Source organism: Centroberyx gerrardi, chromosome 10, assembly GCF_048128805.1.
Source record: "Centroberyx gerrardi isolate f3 chromosome 10, fCenGer3.hap1.cur.20231027, whole genome shotgun sequence".
In the NCBI taxonomy this organism is placed as follows: Eukaryota; Metazoa; Chordata; class Actinopteri; order Beryciformes; family Berycidae; genus Centroberyx; species Centroberyx gerrardi.
In genome coordinates, this window is record NC_136006.1 from 23,349,941 (window position 1) to 23,369,430 (window position 19,490).

Sequence of the window (19,490 nt, forward strand, 5' to 3'; positions counted from 1 at the left end):
CACTCACACACACACGCACACACACACACACACCCTGCAGCTCTGTAAGATTTTGCAATGCACTATTTGTCTTTTTTCCTGTGGATGAAACCATCCACTTTGTTAAACAGAAAATTTAAAAAATAACGCATTCAGGGAGGATTCTGGTGATTGTTATAATAAAAACAGTTAGAAGGCTGGCTTCCATTAACCTTGCCTCTAATTTGGGTACCCATGCAGTTTTGGCAGGGCTGGGAACGATTTAGATAAAAATTATCTTCATTCATGAAAGGGACCTACTCTTGGTAGTTTCATAACCTTTAAAAGCTTAGAATTTCAATTAATCGCCAAATAGCTACACTCTCCCTGGCATTAGAGTCCACATTAGCTCGAGATTTATCCCACATGACACTAAACCGAATATAAGAGATTGAGCAACACAATTTACATAATGTAGATACTTGGAAAATATCATCACTTCCGCAAAAATAGGAGGAAAACATCCGGCGGCTGGCTCTTGCATTAGAGGAGGAAGAGTAGCCTATCTGCCTCTATTTGACAGACTTCCCTTGAGCAAGACACAACAGTCCACTACATTATTTCCGCTTTGTCACTGACACGTTTTTCAAAATAAAGTATGTTGAGGGTGGCGCTGTAAAGAGGATTATGGGCGCAAAATTGTTGACCACAAATTTTGACATTATATAGACATTATAGAGCCTGCTGACCCAATGAATTATATTGTATGCAGTGAGAGTGTGTACATCACTTTGTGAATTGTAAACAAACATTAGAGACAGTTGTCATATCTTTGTATTTGTCATTTGCTGAAAAATAATTTGTTGGTTTGATCTCCAATGTGATCGCAACAGAAATTATATTTTCTTGGTTTCTTTCACAAAGCATGTAGGCTAACTGAAGAATGTGAATACAAGCATTTTTCACATCCTATATGCTGTAATTTCACATATTGTTTTTTTTTTTTTCATGTCCTCATTTGCCTCTCACTTGTTATATATTGCATATATATTGATTTTGTTTGTTTTTGTCGTTTTGTTTTTTATTTTATTTTTTTTTACAAATTTTCTACTTGTCTACTGCTTATTTTCTAATTGTCTACTGCTACTACTTACACACCTTCTTACTGCTGTGATTCATACTTTTTTCATACTTTCATTCATACATTTCTACTAAATATGTTCCAGTGTTGAAATTGCTGGTTGTGTGTATTTCAATAGTAGCGCCCATATGCGCTATTATCTTATCTTATCTTATCTTATCTTATCTTATCTTATCTTATCTTATCTTGTATCTTACAGTATATCAAGGCGTTAACGATTTGACTTTTATTGTGAAGTCTGAATACAATTTGACCGGAAGTATGTTTCGTTGTCAAGTACTCTCACGTCAGTCTCGGTGCTAGCGCACGAGGTTCCGGGAGTGTTTTCATATAATCGTTTTCATATTTCCATATTATCCTATAATTTCATATTATCACTTGATATCCAACTTTCTCCTTAAATACATTCTTCATTTTCACGTTGGTACTTTGTATTCATCGCAAAACGTTGCCACACACCGTAAGAGTTTTATTGTGAAAGTCTTAACCGGAACACGTGTCTCGTGTCTTTGTGTCTGGCTTGACAGCGGTCTGTAGATGAGTGTCCTGTCAGCTGACTGGCAGCATCTCTGGCCGCCTGTCACAACATCGTGTACCGCCTGCCTGCCAAGTGCCTGCTAGCTAGTACCTCCTAGCCGTAGCTCTGCTGTCGGACTAGGGTGTTATGTTTCCAAGAGCCAAAACTGGAGAAGGAGGTTTGTGCATCAACCCATGGCGGCCGAAATCCAGCCCAAACCGCAGACTCGGAAGCCCGTCCTGCTGAGCAAAATCGAGGCTTTCCAAGATGTTGTGAGCGCGGCGGTGATCATTCCCAAGGAAGACGGCGTTATCAGCGTCTCTGAAGACAGGTAAGCTGTGTGCAGTACTGCGACTGTAGCGTGTCACAGACCGCAAATAATCTATATCTACAAATCTATCCGTTAAGTGCCTACGTTTACTACATGCAATATTGCCTTTGCCCCCCCTCCCCAGCATGTCCCCTCTCCCCCAATTCGGTCATTGATCGTGCTGTTGAACTTAGGCTCCCGTCTGGCTTGATTATTTCAAAGCCCTTTCTATGTAGAATAACTCAATGGTTGTAAAAGAAAATATCCCCCATAAACATTTGCATAAAGCTGCCTGGCCAAAGTCAGCTGATATAGCTTAGTCATTCGTGTGCATAGAACTGTAGTGTACTAAGTATACTATACAATGTAAATAATAAATAATAAAGTGTATTATTTATTTTGTCTACCAGCTTTAATGGTTTTACATTAATACTTTTTTTTTTTTTGAATGACCCCCATCCCATAGGTAAATAAGATGACGCTTTCTAGTACAGGTGCACACAATTTTGGACAATGTGTTCTGCCATATGGCATAAGGCTGTTAGTAAAATATGACTTTGGCCTATTACTACCTGCACAGACTCTAATCCTTATTGGGTTGCTTTAGGGAAGACTGCAGGTATGTGTTGTGCTATTTCTTCCCTCCATCTCCCAGTTCTTTACCTGCCTGGAGTGTGTGTACTCTTGCCTAGTGCGTGCGTTTTCTTTGGTTGCTAAGAGTGTGTGTGTTTATCTAGCCTGTGTACATGTGTGAATGCTTGAGGGTGGGTGTGAGTGTCTGTATGTGCAAAGGTTGTATATAATGCCTGTAATGACATGCAGGCTAACCCATTGTGTTCTCACCTTCCTCTGCAGGACAATTCGGGTATGGCTGAAGAGGGACAGTGGCCAGTACTGGCCCAGTGTCTACCACACAATGCCAAGTAAGTCAGATGGCTTACCTTTTTTGTGTACTTTTAACAAATACCAATTTATATTCCCCGAACACAGTCATAGGTTTCGATATAGCCAAGCTTTCTGCCATTAAACCTGCCATCAATATTGTTTCAATTCCACTGCCTTTGTTTTCAGAGCAGGCTAATATCTGTCCATAAAGCATCTGGGCAATTTTTAATAGGATAAATGATCGCCTAGGCTATTTTTCAGCGTAGCCAAATATGTCATGAATATGTATGAGTACCTAATGAATCTTTTATGCCTACTTTCAGATTGAATACCTGCAAATATTAGATTAGCTTGCCAAGAGTGCATGCGGTTTAATAGATAGGTGCAGGTCCTATCTGGTTTCTTAGAAATCCGCCATCAAACAGTTTCATTTTCCACCGAATACTGTAGTCGATGTCATCTTCTCTCTCGTATTTTTTTCCTTCCAGTTGTGCAATAGAAGGAAATCTCACACTGCCGTCAGCAAGATCGCTGTAGTTAAAGCTAGAGTATTGAAGCTAGATATGTAGACTGAAATAAAAAAAAAAAGAGTGTGTGGGGCGGGGAAGCAAACTGTAGTCACTGCTTTCATGACTAACAAAAATATGAAACACAGAGAGAGAGAGAAGGAATTAATGATGAATGTAGTTTTTAAGAGCCACTACTTATAGTGATGTGCTTCTGTGTGTTGGGTTTGGTGTAAGTCGTCCTTTTTTGCCGGCAAAGTTGTCCAGCATCACGATTGGTTGTAAACTGACCAATCAGAGCAATGTGGATGTCATGGACAAGATTCAGCCCCTCTAAGACTAAAATCATGTATAGGCCTAAGCACTACTAAGCTAGTTCTCACTTGTTGATCTAGTCAGTCTGCCAAGATGGAGTATGTTTTACACGCATTTGGACAGCTGTGCATCTCTGAGATGCTCCAGCATATTCACTGAGTTTTTCATATTTGTGTTGTTCTTAGGTGGGGTTAAATTGTAAGGACTTTGTTCCCACATTTATTGCAGTTATTTTTCATCTTCTAAAACTAGCCAGCTCAGCCAGGAAATTGCTACAGTGCATTTTTATCCAAAATACTTCAACACTCATAATGAGCAGAAATATCTAAAGTCATTTTTGGTTTATTTTCCTCCCATTAAATCAACCTAGAGCCTACAGCAGAAAGAAGGTTTAACAGTCACCAACTATAGATCTATAACTTGCCACATTTAATAAATTCAACAATCTAAATCCATCAATATTAGTTATTTTGTTGTTGTTGTTATTATTGGTCTGGGTTTCAATGGAGATTTTTTAGTGTGCCATGGTCTAAATGCTGTTTCAGAAGCTTGGCAAGAATATGATTCTGTGGGAAAAACTGAATACTTGTAATTTTCTGGCATTTTCTGGCATGAAAATGGTCAAATTTGAAGTTTTTGTTTTTGTGCTGGCTCCATTAAGGCTCTGTTCAACAGAACAGATGGAGCAAGATGAAGTAACAGTAATATTATCATAATAACAATAAAAAAATACATAGAAATAATAGCACAGGGGACTTGAAAGTCCACTCAAAAGTCAGGCGACCTTGTTTGAAAATGGTACACACACACACACACACACACACACATATACACACACACACACACACACACACACACACACACACAGAGTTTAACAGTTATGTTTCCTTGTCTCTGCAGCCTCGTGCTCCTGCATGTCCTTTAACCCAGAGACCAGGAGGCTGTCAGTGGGCATGGACACTGGAGTTGTGTCTGTAAGTTCAACCACCAACCGACTTCCCCTCCAAACACAAAACTCTCGCCTGTCTTTCCTCTCTTCACTCAGTCAGCCCCAGGACGGTGCTGTTTTCATGCTGTTTCAGTAGCGCCGACCTGTGGGATACATGCCATTCCAAGAGGTCGTATTTTTGTTGGCCTGTTGACAGGATGATCTTAGGAGGGAGACAAGGGATATCCATTTTCCTCTTTTTTTTTTTGCAATTCAAATGGAATGCACCTCAAATTGTCAGCATTTAGGTAAAAACGACTGCTCTCCAGTGCGTGGAGAAGGAATGTGTTCTGGTGGGTGTATTTAAGAGACTGGAATGGGGCTGTTGTCAGCTCAGTGTGACTGCAGACAACCTCTGAACTCTGAAACACAGTTTTTCTGTTCTGCTATATTATGGGCTGTATTGTGCTTTCATTTTCAAAATTACCCCTCACATATCAGAGAACTTAAGAGTGCTTATTGTATATTTTAATATTGTCATTTTTTGTCGTATACAGTCCCATTCTGTGACAGGAGAGTCTGACACAACCCAGTCTATTCAAATATTGAGTAGTTTAATGCACTCCAGTGTTTGTGGTTTTGTTTGAACATTTCGGTATTGGAGTTATTTGTTTTAGAACAAGTAGGCCCAACAGCAGGTCCTTTGCCAAGCCAGTTATTTCAAGTCAGGCAGTAGCATAACAAAACATTTGCCAGGCACTTAAACCCAGAGAAATCTAAAGTACTACAAGTGCCTACATTTTTAATACAGGTGGCACTAGCCTCAGGGGGAAGCACAACATTAACCCAAGAGCTGCTCTTCTTCTATGCACTCAGTCCACTAGCCGATGCATAGGCCTGCAGGTTGTATCTCCAGTCATTTACATTTGGCCTGCCTGCGAAGCAAATACCTTCAAACCGCAACACACACACACACACACACACACACACACACAGAGCAGCGTCAGTCAGGGCCGGTTCGGTCATGCTCTCATATTTCATGAGCTCTCTGGAGAGCTGCTCTCCTCTCTAGTGTCTTTCAGTCTGACCTCCAGATACTCAGCACCAATCGATGCGTTTGAGGAAACGGGTCGGGTCTCTCAGCTAATCTTCCACATGATTTCCTGATTAGCTCGTATGGGGCTCAACATGAAAAGATATGCCGTCTATACATGAGGCTGGAGAGTGACTGGTGTCATGCGTTCTCTCTTGGTCTCTAGATCTAAATAGGTGAAAAGTATTCATCTTTCTTAAGGATTAAAAACTATAGCTTACGATGGAGGATACACCCAAATAAAATTACTTTTTTCCAGGCAATTTTGGTTATTTTATAATCAGAATATGGTGATATTGAAAACTTTTACATTGCATATTACATGCAGTGTTACATACTCATGAACAAAACTAATGCTAATAAAACCACAGTATGAATTTTGTATATAGTATTAAGGTTGTTTTGGAGAATGACATTTGCAGTAGAATGTATTCAATTTCTGGACAAAACTGTTTTGAAGTTCTGCATGTTTCATTTGAAATACTGGATAGATATGTTAAAGTTAAGTATTTTTAACACTTTGATGTATTACTATGTAAATTCCAAAATCAAACACAGTGACAGAACACATATCTACATCAGCATATGTTGCCCATTCAGTAGAAAGCTCACTTCAGGAATCTGAGGTTCTAGTGTATTTGGAAATCTTGGTGTTGAGTGAGTGTCATGTTTCTCCACTTCCTGTCTTTCAGGAGTTCATCCTGTCAGAAGACTACAACAAGATGACCCCGGCAAGCACCTACCAGGGTGAGACAGGAAGTGTGTGTATGTGTGTGTGTGTGTGTGTGTGTGTGTGTGTGTGTGTGTCCCAATGTGTAATCTCGTGTGTATGTGTCAGCCAATGTTCAAAATGGCTGGAGGAGAACCAAAAGCGTACCGTAGCTGGTTTGCCTCAAAACTTGTTGTCTTTGTCGCACGTGACAACAGCCACCATGTCACTGATTTGCATGTTTTCCATACCACAATGTAGCACCATGGTGTATAATGTCACAGTCTGTTTTTGCAAGAAAATGTAACTTTAAAATATATAAACCCTACATAAAATTCCCTCCAAAGTCTCACCCCCTGTAAATCTCTGAAATCTCTGGACCTTACTACTGTCCCTATTTAATATCATGCTATTTATTATTACCCAAGCAGTTTTAGGACAGTTCTTCAATACTAATAAACTCTGCACTGCGCTGTGTACTTAAGGCTTTGCGGACTCTGCAGCCTCAGGAATGCTTGTTCTCCCGTGTTCATAATTTATTTGATGCATCTCTTTCTATCGAGTGTAACTTCCTCATAACACACTGGACCAGTGTGCTACTGGTCACTCCCTATGCTTCCCCTCTACAGCTTTAACATGACACATTGTATGAATAACCATAGGAAAATTGATTCTTGAGTGAATGCAGAGTAATATTTATAGTCTGCTGTCCGTCATATGTGTTGCACTTCCCTTTTGCACTCTATGTGAGGATCTGCACCACGTGTGTCCTTGTATCATGTGTATCAGTGTGTACTTTGATACTCTGTGAGTTGCCAAAATGTCTCTGCACCAATGTCACCCAAGATTAATTCCTCTACGTTTGTTATAGCGATTCTGCATCTAACATGCTCTGTTTGTGTTTGTCCATGTCTGCCTGCAGCCCACCAGGGCAAAGTGACAGTGGTGCTGTTTGTGTTGGAGATGGAGTGGGTTCTGAGCACAGGCCAGGACAAGAACTTCACCTGGCACTGCTCAGAGAGCGGTCAGCAGCTAGGGACCTATCGCACCGCCGCCTGGGTCTCCGGACTACAGTATCCTCCACCGACTAACCGGCCAGTCTGAGCGGCAGGGCCGGCATCTCAGACCTCTGTCACACTGTGATCTGGACTTGTAGGATGCTTAGCTCAGTTCTAGACTGTGCTCAATGAACTTGCCAGCTAAGCTCCTCGCTAAATGGAGTGGAAGCGAAGGAAGCAAGTGCTAACTGACGAGCCATTTTTGGTGTTTCGGACCCGGACAGATCTCTGCCTTTTTATTATGACAACAGAATCTATCTTTAGGCCTCGGCTTCTTCCAGCACAGCCACTTAAGACACAGTGCAAGTGAGATTAGCTTCCAGTTAGTTTGTATTATTGGGAAGGGCTAACAATAGGCATCAGTCATGCTGTTGTCAAGGAAACCGTTGGGGTAGGTTTCTGTAATGGCCAGATGAAAGGCTGTGAGAGCGCTCAGCAACGGCACTGGTCCATACCAATGAGCCTGCTATGAGGTTATGAGACTGCTGGTATCCTGCGAGCCGAACTATGCTAGTGTCCTACAAATTACACTTTTAGTTAGCATGGCAAGAAAATGAATGGGAGAAATAGAGGGAGGCTGAGCGGTGATGGTTACAGTTTTTTATATGGGATTTTCTTTGGCAACATTTCATGTGATAATGATAGCCCTCTTTGACCGTCCTGACTTTATGACTTTGAGTGGCCACATTTGACCTAACCACACCGAATCTGGTAAAGGCACATATCATTTCAAGTTTTTCAGTGAGGGGAAACAATTGGAAAATTGTTTATTCTTGCTCTAACAACCACAACATGGAGTTAACGAGTAATTACATTTGTGTTGTGGTTCATTTTAAGACAGGAAGAATTAGATTAGATGGGATAATTAGGTTATTTCTTGCACGTTCATTTGTTTCTCCTTTCCTCCATTCTGCAGAGTGGACAGTGCTCTAATGATTTTGGCCTGTAGTGATTTAAGCAGGTCAGAGGAAGACTGTGTGGGATGGGGCCTTCTGAAAGGCCATTGAAAGGCCTGAGAGGCAAGTCACTGACACTCTGTAATCATTTTGCTGCTGCAGAGGGCTGAACTGAAATCTGACACAGGATGTTTTGCTCTGAGGAAAGGGAGACAGTTATTCTATTCCACACATCCAAACCATTTTGATGCCAGATTTGGCAATGCAGCACGAAACACAGTACACTCATATTGTTTAAAATGATTTCTTAGATAGTGATTAGAATGGAAAGTGTCTTGTTCTGTCTGTGTTTGTGTAGTCCTATTACAGTTGATATACTGAGAGGCGTTGTAAACAAAGACGGATAAGACCGGAGGCAACAGCTTGTTTCAGTTTCCTCTTCCTTAACCTTAATCTTCTCCCAGGTTTGACGTGGAGACCAGACATGTCTTTGTAGGAGACCAGTCTGGTCAGGTGACCATCCTGAAGCTGGAGCAGGACAGCTGTAGCCTGGTCACCACCTTCAAGGGACACACTGGTATACACACACATACACACACACACACACACACACACACACACACACACACACACACACACACACCTAGAATGCTGTCAAGTCTTGTAGCCTAAGCCTATATGATCAATAATAATGTGAAATGAAACCGGCATGAATTTTCTCTTAGGCTACCAGTGATGATGAGACAGTATTTGTTCAGATCTTGTCTAGACAAAAACAAATAATTGGTTACTGAAGGTGTCTTGGAGCCACATTTCTTTGCCTAGAAGATTTTGGCATCCTGCTATAAAACGCTCATGACTCATGCAAATATTAGTTTGTGAAAATGAGCAGGTCTTCATTCCCTCACATGCTGCTTTTGCAAATATGAAAGGGAGAGAGAGAGAGAGATGCTGTCGCTGACTGTGAATCACAGAGACATTTTATGATAATTTTCATAATAATAATAAACTTCACTTTTCAAAACCGTGTTGCAGAGTCCGATAAGAAAAGCAATAGAAATGCCAGACATGAATTTCAAGCAGGCAAATACAGTAGAAGTAAGTGAAAATAATTTAGTTCAAAGCCTAAAAATGTGCTTCAAGTTAAGACAAATCAATTCTAAAACTAACAGGCAACCAGTGCGGAGAAGCTGAGGCAGGTCTAGTATGAGCTTGTAATGTGCATTTAGTTTTCTTCAATAACCTGGCAGCAGAATTAGAGCTGTGCTGCTGCTTGTTGATTGAAACAGGAGAACTGGGCATTTCACCAGCCAAGAGGAGATTATATAAATGCATGTATGAGTCTGTCAGTGTCGTTAAAGGAGTAGACCAATCTAATCTTGGCAATCTACCTTGGTAAAATCATGAATCGTGTTATTAGTATGCTACTCATGGTTGAAACATGAATCAAAGATTTTGAGATACAGGCTTGATGTACAGAATGAAAGGACTGACAGACAGCTCAGTTTGTTCAGACATGTATTCTGGACAAGGGCGTAGGTTTGATTTTGACATTGGTAGGGACACAAATGGGGGAGGTCCGGAGGGGATGTAACCCCCACTGGAAGCTGAGGCGTTTTGCATTTATGATAGACTTCTGACCGCCATTTCATATCATCTAGATCAGTGATTCTCAACCTTTTTCATATCGAGGACCCCTAGTTTAGTCCACATTAGAGCCATGGACCCCCATTTGATGAGATTTTGTCTCTCGGCCCCAAATCTGAGAATACTTTTATTGTTAAATATGATTTTGATCCAGAATCCCATGACTGTCTGTATTGTAGGTAGAGAGATAACAGTGAAACTATGATCAAAACAGTCATTCTTCTACATTCTGTAATTGTGTTAACTATTTGTAAATTAAATAATGCTGAAGTTTAACAATTCATCAATTTGCTGGGGACCCCCTGGAACCCCCTCAAGGACCGCTGGTGGTCCCCGGACCCCACGTTGAGAACCACTGATCTAGATAGTTATGGTAGCCAATACACTCATTAACAGACACACAGACACAGGGGTGTAGCACATTAATGAATCCTTTACTCAAATTTGCCAGCTGAATGGGACTTTGAAGAGCACATTTTGTTTTAAGGCAGGTACTGTAGTACTGTTGCCTATTCAAACCAACGATCTGTATTTACATTTAAAATAATAATAATAATAATAATAATAATAATAATAATAATAATAATAATAATAATGATAAGATATTGTAAACTACATCCAAACCCTACATACAAACAGCTGAGTGTCCACTGCCTTGCTCTTATTTGAAGGAGCCAAACACATGCCTACGCCTGTCATTAACAGAAATGAACTGTTGGCATATTTGTTTTACATCAGTGTTGTCCAGTGTGGCACACAGCAGCATTGTTCAGTCTCACTTGTGACATGTAGGCTACTTACGGTCGTCACCCGTCACAGACGCACGCGACACGGTACTTAAATAAACTAACTTTAATGGCTAAACACAACTGTTACTAATATAAAATAGGATGGAGTCTTCACTCGCATGCTCGCCGGTAGGCGGAGTTTTGGCTCTTCTTGTACACAGCCCACAGCATTTCATACGTTAGCAAGAAATGGCAAAGCCAATCAGCGATTTTTTTTGGGGGGTTAGGGAGGCGGTGTCACGCCAATTTTTATCTGGGTGACGCAATAACATTCTAAAACAGCTGTTATACTAAAGTTTCGTTACAGCGTCCGTTGCTATGCCGACACGGGACACCAATGCACTACACCAATGCAGCGGGACTCGTAGTAGAGAACGCTATCTGTTAACATTGACTAGACACTGACGGACAAAACAACTTTTATTGTCAATCAAAATAATTGCTAGGGACATTTCAGAGTCGCTTGATATTGGTAGGGACACGTCCCTACCAGAATATCATCAGAAGAGCAGTGACAAGAGATGCCAGCAAATAATATTTAGATGGGGTAAGAGACAGAGAGAAGAAACATAATTACTAAAGTAAAAATGTTTCGTTTGACAGTGAAAAAGAGAATGAGTGCAGCGCAGCCCCAGAGATACCAACCCAATTCCTAAATATATAAATGAGAATAGCATGATCGGTTGTGTCGAAGGCTGCGTTCAGGTCAAGCAGCGCTAACACAACGCTCTCGCTAGAATCTGTATTCATTAAGAGATCATACTGGTCTTTCATACAGGCCATCTTGTTTACAAAATGAGGATAAACTTAATTAGGTCTCACAGTGCTCATTTGTTTCTGTCCTATTTATGAACTGTGTGCGCGAGAGTGTGCCTGCATGCTTATCTGTTTGTCTGCTCCGTTATTCATGTATTTCTGTGTGTGTGTGTGTGTGTGTGTGTGTGTGTGTGTGTGTGCTTGTTCTCCCATGCCCCAGGTAATGTGACGGCGCTGTGTTGGGACCCGGTCCAGAGGGTGCTGTTCTCTGGCAGCTCAGACCATTCCATCATCATGTGGGACATCGGAGGGCGCAAAGGCACCGCCATTGAGCTGCAGGGACACAAGTAAGACTCACACACAGACGCACTCTCTCTCTTTCTCTCTCTCTCTCTCTCTCTGTCTCTCTCACACACACACATGCATCATATTTACTGTCAGTGACAATGACATTCACTGCTTCGCTGTTACCAATCTAAACCCCATTCAATTTCAGTGACCCATTTGAAGGTATCCAGTCACAATTTTCTTTTCCACAGTAATAAATCCAGTGTTATGAATGGCTACTGAAAGCAGAGTCAGTACATTTTGAAATATGAGTATTCAATGACAATTATTTACCCCACCCAACCTTGTTCACCTGCAGCATGGACTTAAATACCAATGGCAATAGTTCTGAACATCGTGGTCCCTATTGGAAGGTCTAGCCCTTGGATCTTACCTTTTAAACAAATGACTTGACACACTCCAGTCAAAGTCAGACATACCTTTTGGCAGAGATAAAAAATCATCAAGAGATCACCATACTGCATGCCAATCAGATTGCTCCATTTTTGCCTGGGCCGACTCCCAAAAGTATGGTAATATCAGTCAGTCAGCTATGCAAACAGTATTCCCAAGTAATTCATCCTCTGCTTGTCCTATGCCTGTGTGTGTGTGTGTGTGTGTGTGTGTGTATGCATGTGTGTGCGCACGCTCTCCTTACAGTGAAAAGGTCCAGGGCTTGTGTTACGCCTCGCACACTCGTCAGCTTATCTCCTGCAGCTCAGACGGAGGCATTGTCATCTGGAACATGGATGTGACACGACAAGAGGTGAGAGGGGGGCGAAGCAGCAGACTAATGGAGGGGGTTGGAGAGGACACACACACATACACACACACACACACACACACACATACACACATACTCACTAACAGCTTGCATGCGCTGTGACACGTAGTATGACATGGAAAGAAGACACAGTGATGCTGAGCTACCTGAAAAATATTGTATACATTATGTGTTTCATGTGTGCCATCTGTGTATTCATGCCTGTTTGTATATGTGCACATAATATAGAGGACACTGTTGGAAAAGCTTATTATTATTATTATTAATAATAATAATAATAATAATAATAATAATAATAATAACTTTATTTATATAGCACCTTTAAAAACAGAGTTTACAAAGTGCTTTGACAGACAAAATAAAAGCAGAATACTCAAATTATGTAAAAGGCAATACAACAATAATAAACAGGGATTAAATTCATAGGAGGACAGAGGTGGAAAAGAGCAAACATTCAAGTAAATAGTCGTATAATCGTAGGATGAAAACCAAAATAAATAAAATAATAGAATAAAAGTAAGATAAAATTAAGATAGTTAAGATGAAAGATAAAAGACATAAAAAGACAATAGAAAGACGATAAAAAGCCGATAAAGAGACAATAAAAAGACGACATCACATAAAAGCAAGTCTAGAAAAATGGGTTTTAAGAAGTGATTTAAAAGAAGTCACTGATTCTGCTAGCCTTATCTCCTCAGGCAAGTCGTTCCAAAGCCGAGGGGCCCTGATGGAAAAGGCACGGTCACCTTTAGTTTTAAGTCTTGACTTTGGAACAGCCAGAAGGGCCCCGCCTGAGGATCTAAGGCTGCGCACCGGCTCGTATGGGGTCAACATATCTGTTATGTAGCTTGGAGCCAGACCCAAACGTGCTTTAAAAGTGATCAGTAAAATCTTAAAATCAATTCTAAAACGAACAGGGAGCCAATGGAGAGAAGCCAGGATTGGGGTGATGTGATGTCGTCTGTTAGAACCAGCAAGAAGCCTAGCTGCTGCGTTCTGAACTAGTTGGAGGCGAGAGAGTGATTTTTGGTTGATGCCAGAAAGGAGGGAGTTACAGTAGTCGTGTCGTGAGAAGATTAGGGCGTGGATTACTTTTTCCAGGTCGCTGTGTGATAGTATTGGTTTGATTCTGGAGATGGTTCTCAGTTGAAGGAAGCAGGACTGGACAATTTTTTAAATTTGTGGTTCGAAGTTTAGGTCAGAGTCAAGTAGTACTCCCAAGTTTCTGGCAACGGGCTTCACATTTGCGGACAGAGGACCAAGGCCACTCTCAATATGACTGATAGAATTTGGGGGACTGAACAATATGATTTCTGATTTTGAGTTATTGAGCTGAAGAAAATTCTGTGCCATCCAACAGTTGATGTCATTGAAGCAATCTACAACAGCAGCTAGGCTGTTTGGGTCACCAGGTCTCAGAGGAAGGTATATCTGTGTGTCGTCTGCGTAGCAATGAAAAGAGACATTGTGTCTTTGGATAATTTGGCCAAGTGGCAGCATATAGATTGAGAATAAAATTGGACCTAAAATAGAACCTTGCGGTACACCACAGGTAATGTGAGTTGTAGAAGATGAGTAGTTACCTATGGTGACCGCGAAGGTTCTTTCTAAAAGGTAGGAATAAAACCAACCAAGTGCAGTGTCCTTGATGCCAACCCAGGTGTTAAGACGGTCAATTAAAATGGCGTGATCTACAGTGTCAAAGGCTGCACTTAGGTCTAAAATAATTAAAATTGCACTTTCCCCCCTGTCAGCTGCTAAAAGGAGGTCATTGGTTACCTTGAGGAGGGCATTTTCTGTACTATGTAAAGCTCTAGAACCAGACTGAAATTTCTCAAAGATGTTATTATGACACATAAAAGCTAAAAGCTGGGTTGATACCACTTTCTCTAAAACCTTTGATAAAAATGGAAGTTTAGAAATGGGCCTAAAATTGTTAAGAACAGAGGGATCAAGGTTAGGTTTCTTTAAAAGAGTTTGGACCACAGCATGTTTAAAAACAGAAGGAAAAATACCTTTCTCCAACAAGCTATTAATAATTGATAAAATACTGGGCCCAACTGTGTCAATAACCTCTTTAAGAAATTTGGTGGGGATAATATCAAGGCTGCACGTGGTTGATTTCATGTGGGATATAGTTTCAAATAAAAATGACAGTGACACAGGTTCAAAATTGATTGTGTGCTTATGTTTGTTCTCCCTCCTACTGCGGATTAATCTCTCTCAAGAGATCCATAAAAGGTCACCAGATTAGCAGAATGTCCTTTTGATTCGCTCTCACTCACGCTCTCTCACACACACACACACACACACAGCCTAGCTTTAATTTAGAGAGCACTGCACTCTCTCTCCTCCCCCTGTGCTCTGCCGGTCTCCAGACCGTTAGGACTTGATTGCTTCTCCATTAACCCGAAGTCACTCTCATTCTGCCTCGGTGTCATTCTTTTAAGTCGCGGTCTCCATTACTTTGCCCGAATATTCATCTCAAATTTATTTTCTCTGTTCCATCGTTTGCTCTGCTTTCTGTTTGAAACTGACATTCCTCGAGGCAAGGTTTAAAATAAGATCAGGAGCTCGCTGTTCTCTCCCCAAGCAATCAGTCATAGCTGTTATCCCAAGCAATACACCATCCAGCCGCTTACTCAGCGAAGGATGCTAACTGGTTCGGTTAGATGGCTGATTCACCAGAGCTGTGGCATAAAAGATTAGAGAATAAACAGTGCTAGAGGGAGGTGGCAGCAATTTCAATTTCACCAAGAAATGATCACTTTGCATCATTGTACATTAGATCGCTTTTACCAATCTGTCATTCTCATTGAATCCCACTTCTTTTCTTTTTGTTTGTGTATCTCTTTTGTCTCTTTCTTTCCCTTTGCCTGCACTTCACTACTTACTGATTATAGTTGTGCCCAATATTGTATGTCATGATTTGATGAGCAACATGTACTACAAAAAAATGTTACTTGCATATTTGCTATCAGTCAGTTTATTAATTTATGCGTGTATAAAGAAGTCCATTTTGCCTTGGAATGTGGCCAGACAGAGGCCAAATCTTATTAAACCAAACCTTGAATTCTGTGACTTTGCCCAGACCCCAGAGTGGCTGGACAGTGACTCCTGTCAGAAGTGTGAGCAGCCGTTCTTCTGGAACTTCAAACAGATGTGGGACAGTAAGAAGATTGGCTTACGACAGGTAATGCAGTCCGTTCCTACTTTCACAAGGATAAAATTTCATCCATAGTGGATAATTAAATGACAGACACAGGAATTGAAGTGAAAGGTTTAATGTCAGGCACTCAGCCGAAGCAGATTCAGGGGCAGGCTAACAACATCTCTTATACAGCTCCACCGCACCCTGACTGCACTTCTAAACAGCTTTCCAACAAGCGTATACAAGCTTTCAGTTCTGCTACACTAATGGCCTGCAGACATCCTGTGGCTGTTTTATTGTCTCCCTCTCAGGGACAGATGTAAGCTGTGGCTTCTCATTTCAAGTAGGGTATTACATCTACGCTTCTTGTGAATTGCACAAGCTACACACAGAATAATAATACTCTGTAAATAAGTTAATTACAGCAAAATAATGACTAAACGGTGATGCATAATGATAATCCAAATCACTTCTCATCCTCAGCTCTTATCTTTCTTATTTCTTTTCCTATTGCTTCTTTCCTTCATGAACGTGCTAGGATAACAAGAATATTGTTGGGGCACTATGGATCTGACCCTTGAAACTCCTTACTGTTGGTTGCATGTAATGCTGGTAAAGAGGTTGTTTAATCTGAGCTAGTCTTGGAGCTGGGCAGCAACTACTTGTTCCAACACCTTGGACAGAAAGCGGATATCTGAGATGGGCCTGTAGTTTGCTAGAGCTTCTGGGTCCTGGGTGGGCTTCTTGAGAAGGGGGCGGATGACAGCAATTTTGAGCAGAACAGTGGAGAAGGGGGTCCAGAGAACATGTGGAGGATTTCATCTTACTGATGGTTTCCTCAATATCTCTCTGTGTGACGGTGGCAAAACAGAGGAGAGGCTGGGAGCTCCCAGGCAGAGAGTCAATGTTAGGAGGAGGCAGAGACGAGGAGCTGGAGATCAGGGAGCGGATGTTATTGACCTTTGCTCTGAAAAAGTCAATAAAGTTGTGACACTACTCCTGTGAGGGACACATTGCAGCTTTTATAAGTTGTTTATAAGTTGTGCATGTGTACTTGGTGATGTAACTCATGTTGTTCTGTTAGAGAGAAGTCAATACTCACAATAACCACATCACCGGATTATTAGGGGAGGTGTCAATTTTTAGAATCATGTGAATGGCTTAATCACACTACTGTCTTACTCAGACTGTTGGTAATAGTCACATCATTGTGCGCATGTAAACATGCTCATCATAATTCACACTGGATAAGAGAAGGTCAGCTTAATGCCTAAACTGTAAATTTTATCACATTATGGGCCTCAGGCTTTTTTCAGGGTTGCAGTTCTGTTTTCTATCCACTAGATGGCAGTAACAGCTTGTACTAAGGAAAGACAAGTTGCAATGCACTGCTGACTGGGCACATGTTCAGGGTCTCCTCTCCTCCACAGCACCACTGTAGGAAGTGTGGCCAGGCGGTGTGTGGGAAATGTTCGTCCAAACGCTCCACCATCCCCCTCATGGGCTTTGAGTTTGAGGTGCGAGTGTGTGACAGCTGCCACGAGTCCATCACTGATGAGGAGTGAGTAAAAATGTACCTCTATTATTGTTCTACTGACCCTGCCTAAATGAGATATGCATTGTCTATTATGTACTAGAGAAGTGTAAGTAAAATTGTGGTGAAATCTAAGCATGTGGAGTTTTAGTTGATTTAATGATGATATGTTACACTGTGTATTATTACTCTGATTCTGAAAGACATAGCTAAACGAATTGTGGATCAATTCAACATATCAACAAAAGAGATTGGACTAGACTATTACTTTGAACTGAAAATAGTCATTTGTAACTATCAGACCAAAATGACACGATTCCTCAATACTTGCACCACAGTAAAGTAACCAGTGTTTCCCTTTGTTGCTTCCAGTCGAGCGCCCACAGCCACCTTCCATGACAGCAAGCACAGCATCGTTTACATGCACTATGAGCCCACCACAGGAAGTCTACTCACCTCTGGCACCGACAAGGTTATCAAGGTCTGACTGGGGAACATAGAGGGTCTGTCTGTGTTTAGTGGAGTTGGTCAGAAGCTTATTGTCATCCGAACACGTACAGTAACATTTAGTGGGTTCCATGCTTGGTTATTTCCCATTTGATCTTTACTTACAGGACTGACCACAGCTACGTAAAACAGTCTGTAAAACCTGCAATGAAATGTTATTTTATTTATACATTTAATTGTTCAATTATGTGTTTTGCAGATAAGTTCTTCATTTAAAGGACTAATGTATGCCTGAGTTTCCCCTACCATTGAATAGGTGTGGTGGGTCACCCTGCCTTAAGGAGCTGCTAACCCTAAAAGGATTTCATTAGTATGGCTTGAAGTGGAGAGTTTTAGTGTCCCATGATGGTTTACATGCTGTTCAGATGCATTTCCACCCTGATAAGAATTCAATTCTGGGGGAAACACTGAATAATTGTCATTTTTTGGCATTAAAATTCAATTGTAAAGACATTGAATATTGGCACAGTTGGCTATTGGCGACTTCAGTCTAAAAATGTTGGTATCAATCAAACGCTATCTGACGTCTTTCTGCATGCTCTTCCACACAGAGATCATGAGGTTTAGCCAACTCTGCCTGAGCTTTAGGAGTCAGCAGAAATGTCTCTTTTACAGTCAGTTTACAAGTACATTTAAGTTAAGTTTAAGTCTCTCTTTGACATGAAACCGATGGTGTTCTGTGTGTGTCTCCAGCTATGGGACATGACTCCCGTGGTGTCCTGAGGTCTGTGGTCGGCCAGGAATTAACAGGAGGCTCTGTTCACCAATCTGTTGAAAGCTTACGCATCACGGCGGCAGTCATACTTGAAGAGGAGGAGGAGCAGGAGGAGGATAACCACCAGTATCCATGTCATTTCACAAACTTTCCCAATAACATTCACACAACCGGTGACTGTTGCACATTCACACAGCGTGGACATTGCTGGCCACTGGAGCCTGCCTCTGGGAATGGGATAGGCCTTCGTAGACACAAGGTCATGGATGGAGACGTGTGTGTGTGTGTGTGTGTGTGTGTGTGGTGTGTGTGTGGGAGGGCGGGTAACACACCTTATTTACTTTATTTTCATGCATTCCTTGCCTATCTCAAACTGGAAACTGGGGCACAGAGCAGCAACTCCACCAGCGTTTGGTGCACTATGTTCAACAGCTCCCTCTTACCCCAACGTTTGTTTCTTAATCATATCCAAGAGGACATGGAAATTATCTTCTATTGTCTTTTTCACTTATTGTTTTGTATGTTTTTCTCTGTGGAAGCACAAAAGAAGTAACCAATGACTAGTGAAATCAACACATTTACGATTGGAAATGTTTAATCTAATATCAATAACAGACAGAGACAGGGTGGGCATAACAGTACTTTAACCATGTGACACTGAGCTGAGTATACTGTTCATGTTGGTCCCTGGATTTTACCAAATAAGGATCTGAACCCCTGACTTCTCATTGTAATGTTGAGTCTCTGTTCTAGGCTGCTTTACCTCACTTCAGCCTCTAGGGGGAAGACTTAGCCTGTTGGTTGAGAAGCATTTTCTCATCCACACCTATCCTCGTTAAATAAGACTTGGGTCAGAGGGTGGTAGGCCACAAATGTAAAAGACAGGGAATATGGACCATGCAATTTTGTGTTTGTATTTTCATTACTACTGTACTTTAAATGGACCAGTGGTATGAACATGGAGG

At 41.3% G+C, this 19,490-nt stretch overlaps 1 protein-coding gene across 1 annotated transcript; it reads left to right on the forward strand.

The window, feature by feature from the left end:
- The first annotated feature begins 1,701 nt into the window (after nucleotides 1-1,701).
- On the forward strand, nucleotides 1,702-18,793 carry wdfy2 (WD repeat and FYVE domain containing 2). The gene is made up of 12 exons (XM_071922911.2): nucleotides 1,702-1,947; nucleotides 2,782-2,849; nucleotides 4,533-4,606; nucleotides 6,346-6,400; nucleotides 7,285-7,435; nucleotides 8,781-8,893; nucleotides 11,728-11,854; nucleotides 12,495-12,600; nucleotides 15,710-15,811; nucleotides 17,200-17,330; nucleotides 17,676-17,784; nucleotides 18,504-18,793. Exons 1-12 carry the CDS (start codon nucleotides 1,811-1,813, stop codon nucleotides 18,531-18,533), a joined length of 1,203 nt encoding a protein of 400 aa, XP_071779012.1. The 5' UTR covers nucleotides 1,702-1,810; the 3' UTR covers nucleotides 18,534-18,793.
- Nucleotides 18,794-19,490: the final 697 nt, after the last annotated feature.

Excerpts from the sequence above, each read along its gene's own strand:
- wdfy2 (XM_071922911.2), top strand. The coding sequence starts at position 1,811 with ATGGCGGCCGAAATCCAGCCCAAACCGCAGACTCGGAAGCCCGTCCTG. Across the intron at positions 2,850-4,532 it reads TGTCTACCACACAATGCCAA|CCTCGTGCTCCTGCATGTCC; the intron begins GTAAGTCAGATG and ends TTGTCTCTGCAG. Across the intron at positions 12,601-15,709 it reads TGGATGTGACACGACAAGAG|ACCCCAGAGTGGCTGGACAG; the intron begins GTGAGAGGGGGG and ends GACTTTGCCCAG.